At 53.6% G+C, this 21036-nt stretch overlaps 1 protein-coding gene across 1 annotated transcript in view; it reads left to right on the top strand.

Annotated features, from left to right (window-relative positions):
* Positions 1 to 20800, top strand: part of IGSF9B (immunoglobulin superfamily member 9B) — a 46098-nt gene extending 25298 nt beyond the window's left edge. Inside the window, exons 15-20 of the mRNA XM_056509829.1 lie at positions 204 to 288; positions 1638 to 1799; positions 2523 to 2568; positions 3884 to 5515; positions 13641 to 13762; positions 14166 to 20800. Coding sequence (XP_056365804.1) covers positions 204 to 288; positions 1638 to 1799; positions 2523 to 2568; positions 3884 to 5515; positions 13641 to 13762; positions 14166 to 14389 — 2271 coding nt within the window. The 3' untranslated portion in view covers positions 14390 to 20800. The remainder of the gene's footprint in view (positions 1 to 203; positions 289 to 1637; positions 1800 to 2522; positions 2569 to 3883; positions 5516 to 13640; positions 13763 to 14165) is intronic.
* The last annotated feature ends 236 nt before the right edge of the window (positions 20801 to 21036 follow it).

Below are 21036 nucleotides of genomic sequence, written 5' to 3'. Positions count from 1 at the left end.
AAACGCAGAAATAGATGAAGAAGTTTTGTATCTATGTCTGGGTGGAGACCAGGATTTTACTGGCCACACGCCCCCTGGGCAAGGATAAAAGCCTGACTTGCTAACATTAAAAAGGTGGTGTTAGTGGGTTTTATTTCTCCTGGAGATGTTGGAGGGTCTGGTAAGACGAGGCTGGAGGCTGATGGGTGTGTTTGGTGTTCCAGGACACCTGGTACGAGTTCCGTGTGCTGGCGGTCATGCAGGATCTCATCAGCGAACCCAGCAATGTCGCTGGCGTGTCCAGTACAGGTGAGGAGGGGTGGCTCCTCTTCTCCCCTCGGCTGTGGGGCTGTGAGCTGGGCTGAAGGCATGCAGGGCTGCCATGGGTGTGCTGAACATGGCTCTGACCCCGATGGGAGCAGGTGAGGACAAATCCCTGGAATAGCGCAGAGCCCAGCACACCCCAGCTCTGCAGCGAGCCTGGGGAACAAAGCTCTGAGCAGGAATGAAAGGTGGAGAGAGGGAAACGTAGCACTGTAGTGCAGAGTCCCCAGGGAAAAGAGATTTGCAAGCAGGAGACTGCAGCGTGCTGCAGCTGGAGCTTATTCTCTGCTCATGCAGCTCGGACAATAAACGCTTTGGAGCAGAGGGGCTCCAGAGGAGGGCTGGGATGGCTCTGGGGAAGGTAAGGGCAGCAGTGAGGGATGGGAATGCCGTGAGCCCAGGTTTTCTGGCTCTGGTGGAATAGTGGCTTGGCCGTGCTGCGATGCAGCGGTCTCTCTCTGCCCCCAAGTGGTGCCGACGTGGTGCGGAGAGCTCGCTGCAGCCTCCCTGCTCGCTGAAGCCTCCCTGCTCACTGCAGCCTCCCTGCAGCCTCCCTGCTCCTGCAGCCTCCCTGCTCTCTGCAGCCTCCCGGCTCCTGCAGCCTCCCTGCTCGCTGCAGCCTCCCTGCTCGCTGCCCTTGCTCCTCACACCCAGCTTTTCTGATGGGGTTTGGCAGCTGCCCGGCCCCACGCAGATGCTCTGCCAGGCTGAAAGCCCGGGCTCCGTGGGGGAATGCTCTGATCCTGGATATGGCACACAGCAGAGCGCCGAGGTGTGCAGGGTGCCCATCTGCACGTGCCCACACCTGAGGTCTGCTGGGGCTTAGCAAAGGGGTGTCATAAGGGTTTGGAGCCCAGTTTTCATTGGAACACTGAAATGAAACACTGACAAAGAGGTTGAAATACCTTGTGCTGCAGCGGGTTATTCAGGAGGTAACTGCAGGTTTGCTGCAGTTGTGTGTGTTTAGACATAAATATGTATTTGTTTTGTGTGGTGGATTCTTCCCTGGGTGTCCACCAGCTAACACAGAAAGGTTTATCAGGTTGCTTTGGGCAATTTGGTCTAGTTGAAGATGTCCCTGCTATTGCAGGGGAGTTGGACTAGATGGCCTTAGACAGCCTTTTCCAACCCAAACTATCTTATGACTCTCTGATCTGGTGTGAGATCACCAAATCCCTTGGCCCTGAAGCAGTGCTGATTGCTCTCCCTGGGTGGGCTGGCTCAGAAGCAGGGTCTTTACAGACATTATCATTCCTGGAGACTATCCCTGCCTGCACTGTGGCAGCTCTCTGGGGAGGGCAGCAGGTGTAACACTGAGTTGTGTTTTTCCCCAGACGTTTTCCCTCAGCCTGACCTGACGGATGAGGGCCTAGCCCGCCCGGTGCTGGCTGGCATCGTTGCCACCATCTGCTTCCTGGCTGCTGCCATCCTCTTCAGCACACTCGCCGCCTGCTTCGTCAACAAGCAACGCAAACGCAAGCTCAAGCGCAAGAAAGGTGAGTCCATTCCCCGTGTGCTTCCTCCCTCCTTCCTGTGTTCTCCTCGTTTCTCCCCCCTGCTTGTGTTGTGGTCGTAACCTTCTTCCCTGTCTGTCTCTTCGTCCGTGCGCGTCCTCAGGTGAAGCCCTGACTTCTTCCCTCGGCTGAGCCTGAAAGCGCCCGCGGTCGGGAGCGGGACAGGCAGGGTGGGTGAAGAGGCGCCAGAGAAACTAGCCTGGGAATTCCGAGTGAGCTCTCCCACGTGGTGATCACTCCTAGAGACGGGGGTTTAGGGCTGGGCTGTCCCCTGGGATGCAGATGTGGAGCACTACTCACCTTCTCCCAATCCCTCCGGAGCTGAGCTCTCCAGCTGCTCCCAGCCCGGAGCGGGCAGTGCTGGGCTAGAGAAGATCCCAAAGGAGACCCTGCTGTTCTGCTTCCCGAAAGCTGGGACTGCAGCCTCAATGCAGGAGGGGCTGGCAGGGAAAAGGGTGGCTGGTGAGCTGGAGAGGGCAGGGGAGCGGCTCCGTCTCCTCCAGCCTTGCGGGGCTGTGGCAGCAGGACGGGCAGGACCCTGCGACGGGAGCTGTTTGTTGTCGGCAACCATTAAAGCACTGGAGTAATGAAACCTTGGCCTCTTGTTGAGTGTCTTTTGTTGTCTTCATGTTGAGTCTGTCTTGTCTCTGTTGTGTTGCGCCTCCTCAGCGTTTTCTCTTCTTTCCCCTTTTTATTCTCTTCCAGACCCTCCTCTCTCGATAACCCACTGCAGGAAGAGTTTGGAGTCCCCGTAAGTATCTGTCTTAGCTGCTGCACCAGGCTGTGGGGCCTTCAAGGTGCCTCCCTCCTACAGTCATTGCAAAGTTCAAATGGAAATACCTTATCCTTATTTGGTTGCTCCTGATGAGTTGTTTTTGGGTGTTCCCTGAACTTTTGGGAACAAAGCAGTTCACAAGAGACAAATGGGCTTTGGAGCAGAAAGCAGCAGGGACAAATGCAGCAAAATGAGCTAAGAGATGACCCCGCTGGATCTGTGAACATTTTCCAAAGCTGGATTGGCTGATGGAACTCAATTCCACATCAGTTGGAAGGGGCTCCTTAGGACAAGGACTAGCCTGCTGCATATGGAGTCCTTCCTGCCAGCTCGGTGTCATTTTTGTGTCATTCTCTGTTGGCTCTTTTTTTCCTGGGAAATTCATCTTTTCTCCTGAAGAGTGCCCTGCTGAAGCCTGTTCCCAAAGGTGGTGGATCGTGGTGCTGTAGAAGCCACAGCTCCTTGCAGAGCTCATCAAAAGCATGTGTAGATGTAAATCAGCAGGAGCATCTTCCCGGTGGGAATGCAAGAGTCTGGGAAGTGGACACCTCTTTCTTTGGCTCCTGGACTGTTGCAAAATATCCTGGTGCTGGTGGATCTGAATCTTGTTTTCAGTTCATTCGCCTCACTGAAATAACCTCCACTGTCTCTGTTGGATCTGCTGTCTTTTGCCTCTCAATCCTGTTTGTCCAAGGCTTTCTGGATAGGGATGAGGGAACTCCCCTGGTGCTCTCTGCCTTTTGTGGCGCTCAGCCTAAAGTCTGAGTGTTGAGCATGGGAGAAGGAGTTGGTGTGAAATGAACTGTCAACATCTCCAAGTGAGATGCTGAGTTCTGTGAGAGGGAACATTTGCTTGATGTCCCTCTTCTCAGGGCCTTTCTTGGGCATGGATAGCTCAGGTGGACATAAGAAACCTCAGAAGGAGTTGGAAACGACCTCTGGATGTATCTTTTTTCTCTGTGGGGTTGTGGAGCTTGTTACAAGGTATTGGTGGAGCTTGTTGTGAGGTGTTGGTGGAGCTTGTTGCGAGGTGTTGGTGTGAACTTTTTGCCCTAAGTGTTCAGAGCTGCCCTCCCAAGGAGCAGGGATGTTGTGCACCGCTGCTGGCAAGACTCTGCCATCCTGGTTAGCCCCTGCCAATTTCTTCCAGAGGTTCCTCTTCTGAGGAACTTTCTTCAGGAACTTCTGAGCACTTTGTTTTCCAGATCCAGAATTGTTCTTCTGGGCGAGAAGGCCTCCTTTCCACTCCGGGTGACCGTCCCCTCTCTCGGTTTTTCTCCCCTTGGTCCAGGTTGTCTTCCGGCAAGGTGAGTCCCGAGAGCATCCGCACGCTCCGTCCCCCCTCGGAGTCCTCTGACGACCAGGGCCCGCAGGCCAAGCGGATGCTGAGCCCCACCAAGGAGAAGGAGCTCTCCCTTTACAAGAAGACCAAACGAGCCATCAGCAGCAAGAAGTACAGCGTCTCCAAGGCGGAGGCCGAAGCTGAGGCCACCACTCCTATCGAGCTCATCAGCCGCGGGCCAGATGGCCGCTTCGTCATGGACCCGGCCGAGATGGAGCCCTCCCTGAAGACACGGCGCATTGAGGGCTTCCCCTTCGTGGAGGAGACAGACATGTACCCCGAGTTCAGGCAGTCAGACGAGGAGAACGACGACCCCGTCGTCCCCACCTCCGTGACCGCCCTGAAAGCCCAGCTCACCCCTCTCTCCTCCAGCCAGGAATCCTACCTTCAGCCACCAGCATACAGCCCCCGGTTCCACCGGGCGCTGGAGGGTCCCGGCAGCCTGCAGGCCACCGGCCAGGCCCGCCCGCCGGCCCCCCGGGCTTTCCACCACCAGTTCTACGGTTACCTCAGCAGCAGCAGCCCCGGGGAGGTGGACCCACCGCCCTTCTACATGCCAGAAGTCAGCCCGCTGAGCTCAGTCATGTCCTCCCCACCGCTGCCCCCCGAGGGGCCCTTCGGACACCCCACCATCCCCGAGGAGAACGGGGAGAACGCCTCCAACAGCACGCTGCCCCTGGCCCAGACCCCCACGGGGGGCCGGTCCCCTGAGCCCTGGGGCAGGGCCGAGTTCCCCTTCGGCAGCCTGGAGCTGGCCCCCGCGCCGTTCCCCCACCAGCTCCAGCCCTGCGAGGCGGCCGAGGGCTCCCAGCCCACGGGCTGCCTTCCTCGGGGGCCACCCCCCTCCTCCCTCCAGGTGGTCCCTGTATCTTACTCTGGCATCCTGCCCCTGGAGGCACCAAAGAGCTGGACCGGCAAGTCACCGGGCAGGGGTCAATCTTCCGTGCCCGCTACCACCAAGTGGCAGGACAAACCTATGCAACCCATGGGATGTCAAGGGCAGCTAAGACATACCAGCCAAGGTATGGGCATACCCGTGTTGCCTTACCACGATCCGTCCGAGCCCGTCGGCCCCAGCGGCACAAGCACATTCAGCCTGGACACCAGGTGGTACGAGCCCCAACCCCGACCTCGGCCCAGCCCTCGGCAGGTCAGGAGGGCTGAGCCCAGTTTACATCAGGTGGTGCTACAACCTTCGAGGCTTTCTCCTCTGACCCAAAGTCCCCTGAGCTCCCGCAACAGCTCCCCAGAGCTGACCGCTCGCGCCCGGCCCCGCCCAGGGCTCATCCAGCAGGCAGAGGTGTCGGAGATCACGCTGCAGCCGCCTGCGGCCGTCAGCTTCTCCCGCAAATCCACGCCGTCCTCCACGGGATCTCCGGCGCCCAGCAGCCGCGGGGACAGCCCCAGCTTCCGACCGACCACCGCCTTTACCCCCGTGGGCACTGGCTTCTCCAACTCCCAGGGCTCCTCCCTGCCTGTGGACACCATGGATGTTTTTGGAGACATCCCTTCTCCAAGGAGGGCTGGCGAGGAGATTCTCCAACCGGAGCCGACATCCACCACCACAGTAGCCGCCACAGGGTAAGTGCGTGAGCCCCGTGGTGACTGCCCCCGGCCCCTTCCTGGCTTCCCCCACCCTGCCTTACCCACTCCCTCTGACTCCCTCCCTGCCATCACCATCCCAACTAATAGGGTCTCTCTGGGCACGCTGCAGCATCCCTTTTGGAGACGGCGTCCCGTGGGCTTTGCTAGGCAGAGGCTGGTGCCATGGGCACGGGTTGCATGGCCACCGCCCGAGAGTGCTGGGTTTTAGGCAGGCGACCTTCCCGCTCCCTTGGGAATCTGGGAGCGCTGTGACTCGGGCTACGGGCCGTCTACCAGGTGTGCAAAGACCTGGCTTGCTTAGGTAAGTGTCCTGGTGTCACTGGAGGTTGTTTCCTCTTCTAGCTGCTGGCTCTTGGCTTTCTTCGAACGTTAGGGCCACCGCCGCCGCGCCTCTGTCTTCCTCCTCTTCCTTCCCGCGGAGTCTAGAGAGCTTTAATGCATGACAGAAACAGCTATCACGGTCACCGCCCCACCTGCAAAAGGGATGCTGCAGCCCCAGGACACGGGCAGGGAGAGATCAAGGACTTAGCCACACCAGCAGCATGTCAGGAGAGGAGGAAAAATAAAAATAAACTAAGCCCAGCGGAGATCGGGAGGCTGCCGGCACGCTCAGATCCTGCCCTAAAGAGGGATGTGGCTTCACTAGACAGTAGCGGCTGGTTTTCCAGGTACCAGGGTTGCTCCAGGCAAAAGCGTCTCTCTCTCTTTCTCTCTATTTCTCCTCTTTCCTTCCGTCTTTCACAGCACCTTAGACCCCGTAGCCGTGCTTTCGTCCCATCCTTTTGTCTCGCTTCATTCTGGCTTCTTGTCTGGCGGGGTCGAACCCCCTCCTCCGGCTCATGGTGGAGAGGATCAGGGGCCGGGGCTCACAGCCCTGCGGAGCCGGCGCGGTCGGAGGCGTTTGGAGGAGAGGCTGTGTTCTGGGGAGGGGGGAGGCAGCGTTCCACCCCGCAGTGCCCTCTGCATTTCACCCCCGCCCTCTGGTACCTGGAAGCGCTATGGCCTTAGCAGATCCCTCCGGCACTGAACGGATGGAAGGAGGGCTCAGGGGAGACAGGATGGGGAGGGAGAGCAGCTGGACGAGCCTGAAATGACTTCTGTGTGCCTCTGGAAAACCCAGCTACGGAGCGATGCAGTCAGGGATGCAGTCACAGGTCCACGTCTCTAGCAGGGCGTGCCAAGGAGAGCCAGCTCCAGGACTGAGCCGTGTTAGAGCAAGCACTGTTGTCCGTGCTTTTATGCAGTGTATCCATTCGCTTTGTTGATTATCGTTTTTGTTTCTTCTTTTCCTTTCTCTTCTGTTTCTTTCCCCCTTTCTTCTCCAGCCTTGTTTCATTTGTATTTCAGTTTGGTTTCTTTCCCTCCTTTTTCCTTTGGAGTTGTTGACGTGCTGATGTGTTGCGGAGCTCGGCTCCTTGCGGGTGTTGATAACTGCTTTGTTTTTGATTAATCTCAGCTATCTGGGCAGTGTTGTCGAGACAAGCTTCTCCTCAGCTCAATAGGTAAGGGTGATCCATGTCCGAAAGGATGGTGTGGGTGCTGTGGAGGGTGGCCGGGAGTGGGGCATGACAGGGGACACGGAAGGGGCTTTTCCAATACCATCTCTTCCTTTAAAGGGGAATAAGGAATGTGAAAACACTAGGAAACACCTCTGGACGCACAGTCTCTGTGGCTTTTGGGTTTCCCCTCCCAGCAGCACACGCTGCTCCCCTGCCTTTGGGGCTGGGGTTTGGGATGAGCTGAGCTGCCGTCCCCCTGGGCCACCCTTCCTTTCTTGGGGGATGGTGACACACCATGGTGGCACTTTTGGCCCTGGCAGTGTGCACGAGGGTTATGTGGTGTTAGGAAGGTGTGTGTTGAGGTGGAGTTGTCCCAGATGAACCAAACCAGGAGGAGCCCACAGCCACTCCCCTGAAGCCAGGAAAAACAGCCACCTCTGGAGCTGCCAGCTGCAGACAGCATGCTCAGGGTGGGCTCCAAAAATCAGTCTCCAGCTGCAGTCCAGCGCATGGAGATCTTTGTTTCCAGCAGTATCTGGATCTGTTTGCTTTTTCCCAAGTCTCCTCAATCACAGAAAAGTCTGCCTTCCAAGATGGATTGTATGCTTGGCAGTAGCGAACCACGGTCCCAGGTTGCCAAGATGTCCTTCCCATCACAAGTGTAGTCATGGGAAAATCCCTCCATCCCCAAAATTCTCCTTGTAGAAATCTTGGACTTCTTCTGACCCAGCTGTAATTAAACATACCTAAGCAGATCTTGAAAGAGTCTTCCAAGAAAATTCCTCCTGGCCTGCCTTCGTGGGGCTGGTTTCCTAGATAGCCATGGGCATTTCTGGAACTGGGATGAAATAATTTGGAGATGGTTTCAGACCTTAGAAGCAGAAGAATATCATTGAAACTGCCAAATCCAGATGGGATAATAGTAATTTGTGCCCCAGAGGATTGGCAACACTGACCTATTTGGCCATCAGCCGGGTTATGAAAGCAGAGATGAGATTGTAGATGGGCCTGCTTCTGTCTGGCCATACTCAAACTTCCTTAGGACAGGTCTTACAAATGGTTAAGATTTGCTGCCTTGGTTGGGAAGGATCAAGGTCCTGGCTGATTCTCTCCAACAGCCTGAGGAGCCTTGTTGGGCTGGGAAAGAGCCTCATGAGAGAGAGGTGGGATGCCTAGAGAAATTAGGGAGATGTTTCCAGGAGAGGGGAATTCCTCCAGCTGACCTGGAGGGTTGTCCTGGGGTGGAAAGAGAAGGATTGGTGAGGAGGGGGTGTTGGATGTGCGTGCTCCGTGGAGGAGCCGTCCCCTTGGCGTGACAAAACCAATCCTATTTGAACCTTCAAATCTCTTGAGCACTTGGCTTCCTTCTCCTTCTGTTTTTCTTTGCTGATCCCAGAGCAGGGCATCCTGTGAGGAGCAAAGCTGGCACCAAGCCTTGGTGAGATCTGGGCTGTGCTAGGCTTTTTGGGAAATGGGGAAGCCCTCAGAGAGGATGTGGCTGTTTGATTTTGCTCTGTGACACTTCGCTGCTTGGGCAGCATTAGGGACACTAAGAGCAGACATGGCTTTAGGACAGCAGAGGTGAGTCCAGGCTTGAATCTCCTGGACCCTTCCTTTATATGGAGGCTTGTGTCTGAGTTTTGTGTGGCCCAGATCCTGCCTGGCTCCAGTGCTGGCTGCTGTGGGCTGATGGATTTTGAAGAGCAGGGTCACACTGCCCAGCAGAATGGGAACAGCCATGTGTCCTACTCCAGGATGCTGCTGGGAGCTGCAGTCACAGGAGCAACTCCAGAGTTATTATCCCCAAAAAGGAGAAACCAGAAGAATAAATCTCACTTCAATAAGGAAGGAATCCCATAGAGAGCCCAGACAACTAATTTCTTGATGATTTGGGGTCATAAAATTGTCAGTGCATGTGGAGCACAGGGGTTTTATACCAGACCAGTCAGAATTCTCTATTGCAGCTTTAAAAGCTGAGAGGAGAAGGAGAGGCAGCATGTGAGCTCTGTGCTGCAGCATGGTGGCTTTGCTAGGTGAAGCTCAGGTAGTTTTTATGGATGGGTAGGGATAAATGATGCTGTTACTGAGGCAGCACGAAGAGTTCTCCCATCTCCTTCTCTCAGGATGCAGTGCGCATCTCAGAACAGGGAAAAGGGGCTGTCGTCTCCCTGCAGAGGGAAACCCAAAAACCACAGACAAGGCACCAAGCTCCCCTGCCCCTGGGCATGGCAGCCTACCATGGGTAGCCTCCCCAGGCCCCCCTTGCCAGGGCAGCATGCCAGTGCTGGGAGCTGGGGGGCTTGGCCGAGGCGTAGCGTTGAGTGACGAAGGGATGTCGGCGCCAGGCGTGCGGGAGGAGCAGCAGCCCTCGCTCCCCACTTGAAAGAAACAGGTTCCCCTTTAAAGACTGTCCATGTGCTGATCCTCTGCATGTGTTCCATGCCTCCTTCCGCTTGGAGAAGTTGTGAGTCCGCTTGTCTGAGTGCGTTTTTTCTTTCCTTTCTTAATTATTATTATTACTATTATTTTAGTTTTCTTTTCAATCTCTTTAATTTCCTTATATATTTTCTCACTCCTGTTTTTTCATTTATCTTCCTCTCTCCCCTCCCCTTCCCCATGACTGTATCCCCCTCTTCCTGTCCAGCCCAGCCCCGTTTCCCTCGCCTTCTCTCCTCTCCGTCAGCATGGTGGTGAAGTCTGTTGTGTAGATGCGTTGTGGTGTCTGCAGACCTGTAGAAGGGCATTCCTTCTCTGGTGTGCTCCCTGTTGTGACCAGCCCCTTGCTCCCTCCCTGCTGGCAGTGCTGTGGCAGCAGCAGCAGCCCTGGCCTGGGGCTTTCACCGCCGTGTTTCTCTGGCACCTCTTGTGCTGAAGGATCCCAAGCGTTCTGGGATGGAGGCAGCAGCTGGCGCTGCCTCAGAGCAGAGTGGGAGTTCTGACTTGTAGGAGCTTCGTGTGAGGAGGATGGAGGGTTGAAGGACACAGTGGGCTCCTTTCAAGTGGATACTCTACCTTTTCCAAGTAGATGCTCTAACATGCCCAAACTATTCCTGCATGTCAATGTCTTGGCTCAAGGAGAGGAGGAGACAGGGAGGGTGTGTTGAGACCTCCATGAGGTTAAATATATATAAATATACATATAGTATCCTTGAATCTCCTGGACCCTTCCTTTATATGAGTTTCCCTTCTGAGTGGAAGGAGGTCAGTGATGATTTCAGGGGTCTTCTCCCTTATATCTTTGCTTTGGACATGGAAGGACATTTGAAGAAGAGCATCTCAGATATGTGTTGGGCTTCTCCTCTACTTCCTTTTCCTGTCCTGCAACTCTTGAAGGTCCTTCACTATCTTTGTGGCCTCTCCAGTACCTCCCATTCCATGCAGTCCAGACACGTACTCATGCAGAAGGGTTTTCCTTTGAAGACTGAGGAAAACTGCTGCTCCAGTTGATGGTGGTGCCTCGCAGAAGGTTGGTGCCAGGAGTTCATGTGGGCTTCTCAAAGCTCCTTTGCTTGGCTCTGCACTTAAGTTCCCAAAAGAAGTTCATTCACCTCCCTGAACATCTCATCTCTTGGTATTCAAGATCTCCCTCGTGCATGGGCAGCTGCCCAAAATCTGAACTCTTGGGGCAGGAAGAGGCTTTTGGCTGAGCTTAAAATGAAAATTAATTTGGAAGAATCGGTGCGCTTTGTAGAGATAAAGGGTGGGTGGAGCAGATAAAATTTGGCTGCTGAGTAGCATTGTTCTGTCCTCTGTATCTCTTCCTTGCCAGAGGTCAGACAGTATTTATGGTGACACATGGGTTCAGTGCACTCACTGTTTATTTTTATGTATATAGATACGAGTTCAATTATGGAGAACTAGTGGAAATGAGCTTCAGGCAATTTCCTTATAATCCCTCATGTAAATCTGTTTAATTTTGTCAGCATGCCACAACAGCTTCTTAGAAAGAAAAAAGAGTGGAAAGAGCAAGAGACTTTTACAGGCTGAGCTGTAATAATAGTGGCTAAGTTGTCTGTGTGGTGGGAAGAGGTTGTAGAAGGCAGTGCTGGTGGGCAGGGTGGTGGCAGGATCACTCAGCTCACTGATGTCCAGGGCTTTGCACACGTGAGCTCTGTGGGCTCTGTGGAGCTGGAGCAGCTGAAGTCACCAATAGCCAAGAACCTGCAGGAATGGAACTCCTGTGCACCCCACAGAATGGTGGCTATAAGTGGGAAAAGCCTGTCCTTGGCCATTCAAGCAGGAATTGCTGCAGGGAATGCCATGCTGTGACCTATGGGTCACTGTGGTGCTGCCTTCAGCCAGCCTGTGCATGACTGGCTGTGTTGGTTCAGCTCAGAGGGTAGAGCTGCTGCTGGCAGCATCTCTCACAAGAGGCTGATTGCACTTGGGAAGGTGTTTGAGCTCTGCAAATGTAAACATCGTCTTCCTGATGAGGAAAAGCTTGGATCCAGCCAGCGGGACTCCCAGCATGTCTGACAAGCTTCTTCATCTTCGGCTGATGTGATGCTCTGCTGGGAGCTGGAACAGAGGCTCTCCAGGAGCTCTCAGCACCTTGACATCTCTGTTGCATTGGAAAACGTTAAAAGAAGCTTTTCTGTGCCCAGTGTTTGGGTTTCTGCTGTGTCTGCTGTGCCTCAGCTGCTTCTTCACCTCATGCTGCACTTCCCTGGGTGCTCTCCAGTGCTGCCAGCAGAACTGAGAAGCAATCACATTCATCTTAAAAAAAAACCCAAAAACCCTTCTGCTCCCCAAGGGGAAAAGTCTCCTGGGAGCTCCTTGCCTGTGTGCTCCAGCTGAAATCTTAACACTCTGGAGACGCCTGGGATGTCGGATGGGAAGTGCTGCTATTGCACTGTGCTCTGCAGTGCTGGCACACATGGGGGCCCATGGGGGAAAGCCTGCAGGGTGTCTTCAGTGCCAGCCAGGCTCTGTCTGGACCCCAGAGGAGATGAGCAGCTCCAAACTCTCCATGGATGGGTGTACTTTGGTACCACAGCCCAGGAGTGTGGCGTCTGTGCTCCATTCCATGTCCTCAGCCCTTCAGTGCTGCTCCCACCAGCAGCCATGGTGTTTTTGCAATGCTGGATGGGGCACATCTTGCTGACAGACAGAGACATCATCCTCAGTGGTTTTGTGCCCAAACAAGAATCTGAAGGTGCTGATGTTGCCTCTTGCAGCCAGCTGAGGTGGCTCCTCCTGCCCTCCTGCTGCCTGTGGCTTGTGGGGTTTGCTGGTCCCTGCCCTGGTCACAGATGGATGCAGGAGCTGCCATCAGCAATGTCCTCTGTGTGGCTCCTGTGACAAGGTTTGGCTGCTGACCTCTGGTGACCACATTGTGAGAGCAGAAGAATCTCCTCCTCTCAAGGGTGACAGCAGGCTGGTTTAAATCTCCTTTCCTCATTGGAGCCTGGCTTAAAATGTTGGCTTTATCGCAGTGAAGGGTGCTTTTGGCAGCTTCCCGTCTTCTCTGGACACCTTGTCTGCAAGAGGCTTGGGTTTATCCCAGATAAACTTCTGACTCCTTCTGTGGCATTAGCAGTTGGTGACTCTTGGAGAGTCGTGGAAGGAAAATGGAGAGGGGGAAGGAGACAAGAAATCAGCAAGAAGGGGGGATGCTGTGATGTGTTATAGATAAGAGCTGGACTGACTGCTCTCCTAAGGAAAAGATTTTCCTCTAATGCTCTGCTCTCTACAGCAGTCATGCTTTCCAGGCCTTGGATGGGAAAAACAGGTACAGTGAAGAAAATAAAACAAAAAACCTCTTTGCAAAAGGGAGGATACTGCACCTTGAGCTGGTTTCTGTAGAAGAGTTCCTCGGGGGGTACAGCTGATAAACTATCCCTTGCACCTGCTGGTTCTCCTGCAGGAAGCACCCCTTTGCAAATGCCCTCCTTGTCCTCACAGTAAAACCTTGTCAGTGTTTCCATTTCCAGCTGCCAGCCTCCTGCTGTTCCAGGAGCAGATGCTCCTGCGGTTTTGCGTTTCTGTTGTCGCTTTTCACAGGGACCTGGGAATGAGGTAGCTCTCCCAGCTCTTTTGGTGTGTGCCCTTGGTGTCCCTGTCTGTTGTGTGGCCCCTGGTTTTTCTGGCTGTGGGAGCAGGGCCAGCAGGATCCTGCCTCCCTGCTGTTTGTGGCGCCGGTGTTGTCCGCCCTGGGTGGCTTGTGGTGCCCGTCTTGATGCTGCCGTGCCGCTTCTGCCTATCTCTTTCTCTTCTCTCTTCATCCCAAGGGGTTTCCTACCACTTCCCAGAAATGCCTTATCGGACATAGGATCTGCCCCGTCCTGTTTTGTTTAGCAGTGTTGGCATGGCAGGCAGGTGAGCTGGGAGTGCCCGTGCTGGACGTGGCCGGTGGCACCGGCCGGGTCGCAGTGCCGCTTGAAATCCTGGAGGAGACGTAGGGGAACAGCGGGGACGCCTCACTTCCTCCGTCCTGCGCTCTGGCACGCCTGGCTGGCCCTGCTCCCTCAGCCCTGGGTTTCTCACCTCTTCCTTTTCCACGGCAGAGCTGGCTGGGATCGGCCAGTCCCCCTCCGGGGACGCCCAGGGGCCCGAGCGTGGCCAGGAGCCGCTGATGGCATGTGTCTGCTTTTCCTTCCTAGAAAACGTCCATCTCCGCCCGGGGACGCTGCTGCACCTGAGAGGCTCGAAGCTCTGAAATACCAGCGGATAAAGAAGCCCAAAAAGTCATCCAAGGGCTCCTCGAAATCCAGAAAACAACTCAGTGAGTGCGAGGACCCCACGGTGCCCAAAAGCATTCCCTCTGTCCTGCTGTGAGCAGAGCTTGGGCAGATCCCTGCCAATCTCTTGGGGGTCTCCAAGCCCATTCCTGGATGCTGCCCTTGTTCCCTGCCTCCCAAAGGGATGCTTCTCCCAGCTGCTTGCCTGCAGGTTGACCCTCCTTAGCTCCTCCAAACCGAATCCTTTCCATGCATCTCCCATGTTTAGTCATTTGTTTGGATTTTGAATGTTAATTTCATTTTCCCTGATGCCCAGCATTCTCCCTTCTTGCCACGCTGCGGGTTCAGGGCCAGGCTTGCTGTCACCTCCCATTTTCAGCAAGCAAAGTGCTCTGCTCTGCCTGCTGCTGGCTCTGGTCCCATCTGCCTTCTCTCCCCCCTTCCCAGACGGCTCTGCCTCCCAGGTTCAGCACCCTCCCAGCTCTCAGGTACTGTCACCTGACGAAGCTGTCTGCCTCCGCAAGAAGAAGAGACACCCTCGTCAGGACCCCTTTGCCCGGCTCTCAGCACTGAAGGACGACCTCTGCCACCGGCAGCTCCCTGAAGACCAGACAGCCATTCTCAACAGTGTCGACCACGATGACACCAGCGGACACGCCACCCTGCTCTAGCCTGGCTCTGGTCCCAGGAGGTTGAACAGGAGCGGTGGAGGGAGCTGGTGTCACACCACGGGGGGATGGAGGTGATGGGGAAGAGGGGGGGACACACCTACGCTGTCACCTCTCTGAGGGGTTTGACGGGGACGAGCTGGGGGGACCTGGGGGATGCTTTGGGCTGGGTGTTCCTCAAATCCACTTCTCTCCCACCCCAAACAGTTTGGGTGGGATGGGAAGGGGGGTGTTGCACCTCGGTTTTGGAAAGGATCTCTAGGCTTCAAAGGCATGGATGGAGCTTTTGACATCTGCGTTTAGGGGGGAAAGTGTGAGATTGAGCAGCTGGTCCTCAATCGCTGGAGGAAATAGAATGACGCAGGGTGTAATTAAGTGACATGAACCTAACAACCCAGGCGGGAACTGGTAATCCCATGAATCTGATTATGAGAAAAACATGACCAAATAATCCCAGGGAAGCTGTAATTGTGAAATCTCCCTTCCTCCCCCTTCCCAGCCTCCTTTGATGTGAAGGTAACAGCAGCAAAACCATCTGTGACATCTTTCCTTACCTATCTCTGAAAGGGAAAAGCCAGAAAGACCCTGATCCTTTGAATCAATGTGAGAAATCACCATTTGTCTGTGTGCAAACACACTCGAGCCTCGGTGCCGTGCGCTCGGTGCCATGCGAGCGCGCAGGTTGGGGGCTGATGCGATCTGAGGGCGTTTCCCCAGCTGTGGCATGTGCCAGCTTTGATGGGGGTGGGTTTGATTAATTCTGCCCGACGCTCCGTGTATCTCAGGCAAATGTTCTGCAGTGCCGTGTGGCGATGTGATTTCTGACTGTGTGATGTTTAATCCCTCCTGATACCTGCGGAGTGCGGAGACGCAGGCGTGCGAGCGAGCGGGGTTTGGCTCCTTCGGCAGGTGCTGAGCCCCAGGAGAGCATCTGGAAGTGCCCAGCTCTGTGGATGGACGTGGATGGCTCCGTGCAAAGCTAAGCCCAGCGTTTCGTGCCAGTTTAAAATGTGTTGCTGCTGATTTCACCGTTTCTCCCTTTTTTCCTCCTGCTCCAGCCCAGATGTGTCAGCTGTGACACGCGCTGGAGTTGTGTCCCTCCCTTTGTCCCTGTTCCCCTCAGTAATGCTGTTCTAACTCTTCACCAGAATGTATTTCCTCTTCAGAATAGGGTAGGTTTGGTGGCTGGTGGTTTTCTGGATTGCATAGGCCTTTTATTTGGTTTGTTTTTAGCAGGCAAGGTGTAACCCAAGAACAGCCAGGCTCACTTTCCTGCTCTGCCTCCACTCTCTGACTGCGTGGCCTTGGGCAAGTCACTTGACCTCTCTGTGCCTCAGTTCTCCCATCTGTAAAATGGGGATAAGTCATATTTGAGCACTTTGGACAAGCACTTGGTGGCCTACAGACTGCAAGTGCTATGTAAATGCTTAGTGCTAATATCAAGCAATCCCTACCTTTAAAATATTTAGAGTTGGTTCTTTTTCTTTTTTTTCTTAGTTTGAAGTGGTAAAATCAACCACTGCATCCAGGTTTGCACAGTTCTTCCTCTGCGGTAAAGTGCTAAACCCTCCAGCCTGCCTGGGAATAAAACACCAAGTCTTTCATGTAGATATTCTTGCTTTGAGTGGATTCAGGCTGTAGAAAAAGTGTCAGGAGAGCTGGAGAGCCTGCAGGCATGTTTTTAGCCCCAGGCTCTCTATTTGCATATGAAACTTTTGTTTATTCCCAGGTAGAATTGCCAAGAGATTCTCTGCAATCTCGCCTTTAATTCTGCTTTGCCTTGGTTTTTGCTCTTGCTGCTGGTTGAACCTCCAAGGGCTGAGATATTTGGAGAAAGACATGAGCTCTCGGTTGAGATCCGGCTCTCTGACCATGCCACGCTTTCAGGTCGGAGCTTGTCGATTGCTCTGCCTGGTTTTAGAGGTTGTGCTTCCTCTCCCAGCAGAATGCTCGGGAACCTGTGACCACCAAAAGCAGAGCACCGTGTCTTTTCCAATCTCCAGGCCCTAAGTAAGGTTTGAACCACTGGACAATGAATCCTCTAAATCGATAACCAGATATTTCTGAGCTTTAACAACTTCGTGTAGGTGGTCTCAAGCCATCAGCAGGTTTGTCTCGGAAGGAAGGGAGGGTCTGGCAGAAATACCCCTCTCTTTCCAGCCTGCACCAGGGCTTTTTATTGACATGACGAGTGACCTGATGTAAGAACCTCAACTCTCAGAGTGAGAACTCAACCTTGCTAACAGTATGACTGCAAATTTCTTTTCTTTGGGTGTGTTTTTAGGGTTTTTCCCTAGAACCTGCTCGGATCTGAATTGATTTAATGCCATTCTCCCGCTCTGCAGCGGGGAAAACTCTGCCTGGCTTGGCCAACTCCAGCTCGCCGGTCACTCCATCTGGGCTGCTCCTGACAGACAGGTGACCCTCGGGGCCGGGGGAGGCGTGGAGGCTCTGTGCTGCCTGTGCCATGGCCAACTTGCTCTTCCTTTTGCTCTCATTGCCTCAGCCTCTCGAACAGAGGGTTGCTTTTCCATTTGAGTGCTTTTCAAATGATTTACGACATCCGTTCAGATGGGCCAGGTGCTGTCTTCAGGCTCTTGAGGTTGCTACCTCAGGACTCTGCCCCATCCCATCTTAAGGAGCTCTAGAGGACTTGGAGTGCTGGGCAGGTTGACGGAGCATGCTGGCTTGCTGGGTCAGTCTTTTGAGAGTTGTTTTCCTTTTGCAGGTGTTTTGAGCCACTGGGCTTTTCATGGTCTTCGACCTTTAGAGGCTGGAGCTGCAGCCCTCTCTCTTTCAGCCGTGTACCTGCCACGCTGCTGGAGTGGGAAATCCCGCCCGGGCGCCTCGTGGAAGCAGCTCCTCCCTAAAACCATCCTTAACTCCTTTCCCTGCTAGACCGAGTCACCTTCCCATCGACTCGGGCCGTGCTTTGGCTGACTGGCTCGCCTCTTGCTTTGGCAACCTCCTCGCTTCTCCCAGCCCTCTGGTTTCCCTGCCCTTCAGGGTTGCTCCTCTCTCCTTCCGCGGACCTGGAAACATCGAAGCCATGTCAGACGATGCCAAACACTTCCCCCATTTCACCCCCGTTTGAACTCCGTGTCGCTTTGGTGGTTTGCAAACACAGCTGCTGCTGCTGCTGCTTCTTCATTTTCTTTTTTTTTTTTTTTTTTTCCTCCTTTCATGCTGCAAAATATATCTGGATTTTTATCTTCCTGGACCAAACTCTGTTATTTTCTAAGCTGGTCTGAGATAGATGGCTCTTTCTGTATCAGTGACCATACAATTCCTCCTTGCACCTTGCAAATTCAAAGTTCCATTAGGTCCCTTGGCAAATCCTGGCCCACGGTGAAAAAATGCCTCTGAATCACAAGGATTTTTGTCCCTGGGCTCAGCTGAGGTGTCAGTGCAAAGGTGCTAGCCCAGTTTTAGGGGGTCCTTGCTAGTGCATCTCCCTGTGAGGTGTCCAAGGTGGAGATGCTCCAGTGCTGGTTTCATGCCACCATGGGGGCTGCAGGACTGGGGCACCCTGAGCTGGGGGAGGTAACATGGAGAGGTGGGTACAGGATGCCACTGAGATCCTGTGGAAAAGGGGCTGTCCCTTGCTGTCCAATGAGTCCTGGAGCAGGCAGGGGAAAAGGGCAGGGAAGTGCTTTGCCTGCTTTTGCAGCAGGACTTGCTCTCATCCACGTGTTTCTAAGATGACTTTTCCATGCAGCCCCAGTGGTGTTTTGGTTCCGTGGTGTTGATGTGAAGGAAAATGCAAGTTAATGTAATTAGGGGGAGAGGGAGTGTTCAGGGCTCTTTGTGGCTGTTTTTGTGCCTGTCACTAACAGCACCCACAGGCACAGGGAGTGATGGATTTGTGGGATGGGGGAGCTGGAAGGTCCCAGGGTCTCTTCCCAATCTGAACCTCAGCATGTTTGCACTCTGTGAGCCACCAGGGTGTCTGTGTGTGCAGGGGATGCTTTTTCTGGGAGGATTCTCATTCCTGCTGCCCTGTGCCAGTCACCTGTGGCTGCTTTGGGGCATTGGTGGACTCCAGGCGGTTCATCTGGTGTTTGTCACCTTGTCAGCTGGCCCAGTGCCACCCAGTGGAAGGCTGGAGGTGATGCAGTTTGGATTAATAAATGTAAAGGAAATATAAAGGCAATAACAACTTTCTGTATCTGCCTCTAGGAGTGTTGAGGACACTGGATTTGGGCTCAGCAGCTCAGGCACGGTCCTGGCAGGGCTTAGTTATGTCTGGTGGCATCTGGACATGACACACATTCCAGACTCATTGCTGGTCTGTATTAGGACAAAATCTGCCTGGCATTTTGGTTTCTCTTCTTGCTTCAGGCAGTGACGTAGACTGGGGAGTTCTCAGAGTTTTGGGTTGGTTTCAGCTGTAGCTCTTGTCTGGAGGTATTTTTCCATGAGGCTGGACCTTCAGGGATTTCCACATGTACCACATGGGCTCGCTGCAGCCCCAGACTGAAGTCAGGGCTCTTTTGGAAGGAAATCTTCTCAAGGAACCGGAGTAAAACCCACTGTACATATGAGATATAAATAGATAGAGGAGCGTAGGACAAAGGTAGATAGGTTTGCAGAATTCAGTAGATTTGCATGTCGGGGTATGTGTGTTGCTAGGGGAGAGTTTAGAGCTGTGCTGGAGCGGGGGATGAGGATGGGCAAAGCAGGGAAGGGGCTGGGAGCAGCTGCAGCCCGAGGGGAATTCGGGGATGGAGAAGTACTGGTGTGACCTGCGCTGCCGCCCTGCTGCACACAACAGATTGCTCTGTTTCATTATTTCACCCCCAGTTTTTAGCTTTGTTCATTGTCTGTGACTCACCCCTGGGCTGTGGCATGGAGGAGCAGGAGGGACAGGTCCTGTGCTCGGCGTGTCCGAGGCACACGGGGCATGACACGGACACAACACGCCAGGGGGATGTCACATTGCCTTATCTCTGGTGCCAGCGCTTAAAGAAAAAGCTGCACCACGCAAAAACCCTTCCCTCTAGTCCCTCTAGATGCTGCTCTCTGGTTACTCATGTGAAAGCATTTTGCTTTTCATCTGTTCTTCCCAGAAAAGCGTGAGTCAGAAGGGATGACAGAGGGATACAGCTAAATTTGTCCCCTGAGCTGAGGAATGCAGCACTGGCTGTGCCAGCCGGCCCCAGCAGCACCTCCTGGGAGGGACAAGATGTTCTTGACAGTGTCTTTTTATTTTAAACCTCATTAGCAGCACTTTGAAGATCTGAGGCAGAGAAGGGATTTGCTCACCAGTGATGCTGGTACTGACCCCAGGCATGGGGGCAGCCAGATTCAGGCTGGATTCTCACTGCTCTCCCAGAGCTATCCCTGTGCTGTCTGGCAGCCCTTACAGAAGGCAGGATCTTTACTCCCATTTCCCGCCTTCAGCTTAATTTTATTGGGTTGGTTTTTTTCTGTTTCTGAGTATCTTGACTCCTCTCTGCCCCTGTTTGTGGGAAGAAGAGGTGGGAAGTGCAGCTGTTCCTATTAGGGGTCTGTCAGGGAATGCTTGAACTGAGGGCTGGGAAGCAGCGACCAGATTTGGCAACACTGGTGCCAGCAAAAGAAAAAAACTTAACATTGCACTTAATTCCCATCAGCTGGCACATCCCCAAGTAGGGAGGACCAGTGTGGTTGTGGGAAGGGTCTGGAGATGGGAGCCTGTTCCCCTGCCTGGGTACTGGAATGAGAGGGAGCCATGTTTGCCCATTTTCCCCGTTTTTAGGTGTTTTGCCACAGCTGGCTGAGCTCTTTTCCTCGGCATTGCATGGCAGCAGGATGAGCATCCCCAGTCCTGGGGCTCTGGCTGACTTTTGATGCGTGCATGGATGGAGGAAGGACCTGGGGAGGGGGTGGGCAGAGCAAGGCGGGGCAGAGGGTCTGGTCCAGGCTTGGGGGTGCTGGATGAGGCAAGCATGCACTGTAGAGGTAGCTAAAGATTTTTATACTTGTTGCAGTGGGGTGGGAAATGCAGGATGGAGGTGCTGGCATCCCCCATGGAGGACAGTTTGCCCAGATTTTGGATTTACCATCAAAATGACACTTTCTCTCCCAGGAGGGCTTTAATTCTTGTTCTTCTGAGGTTTTGCAGGGCTGCAAAAGAGGGTGCCCATCTTCCCGGGTCTGAAAGCTCCTCAGATTTCCACACACTCCCCCTCCCCCCCACCAGTACTTAGATTAAAATAAAACATACAAAAAAAAAAAAGACTTGAGAAATGAGCCCCAGTATCTCTAGCTAAAGAAATGATATTGGTGTATCAAAACCAATTTTATTGTATATAAAATTAAACAAATATATATTTGCTCTCTATTTTAGAAGGGGGGGAGAATAAATATTTAAAATAATTCATTAGTAATAGGTGTCAGAAACTTCTGTGCAGCATGAGAGAAGCTGTCAGAGGTGGGGAGAGTCTCAACAGCGGGAGCAGAGCGAGTATTTTTACATTATATTGTGCTTCAGCTTCTCTGCTTCTCCATCCACCTATAAATACACAAAAATATATATACAAATATATATATATATATATATAAATTATATATATCTAAGTCACATAGCTGTTTTATTTTTGTATCCATGTCTAGTGCTGTTTGAGCAATAGGGTGGCGAGGGAGAGGAGGGCTGGGCCAGGCTGGGG

Source organism: Oenanthe melanoleuca, chromosome 24 (genome assembly GCF_029582105.1).
Source record: "Oenanthe melanoleuca isolate GR-GAL-2019-014 chromosome 24, OMel1.0, whole genome shotgun sequence".
Lineage (NCBI taxonomy): Eukaryota > Metazoa > Chordata > Aves > Passeriformes > Muscicapidae > Oenanthe > Oenanthe melanoleuca.
This window is presented reverse-complemented; position numbering and strand designations above follow the sequence as displayed.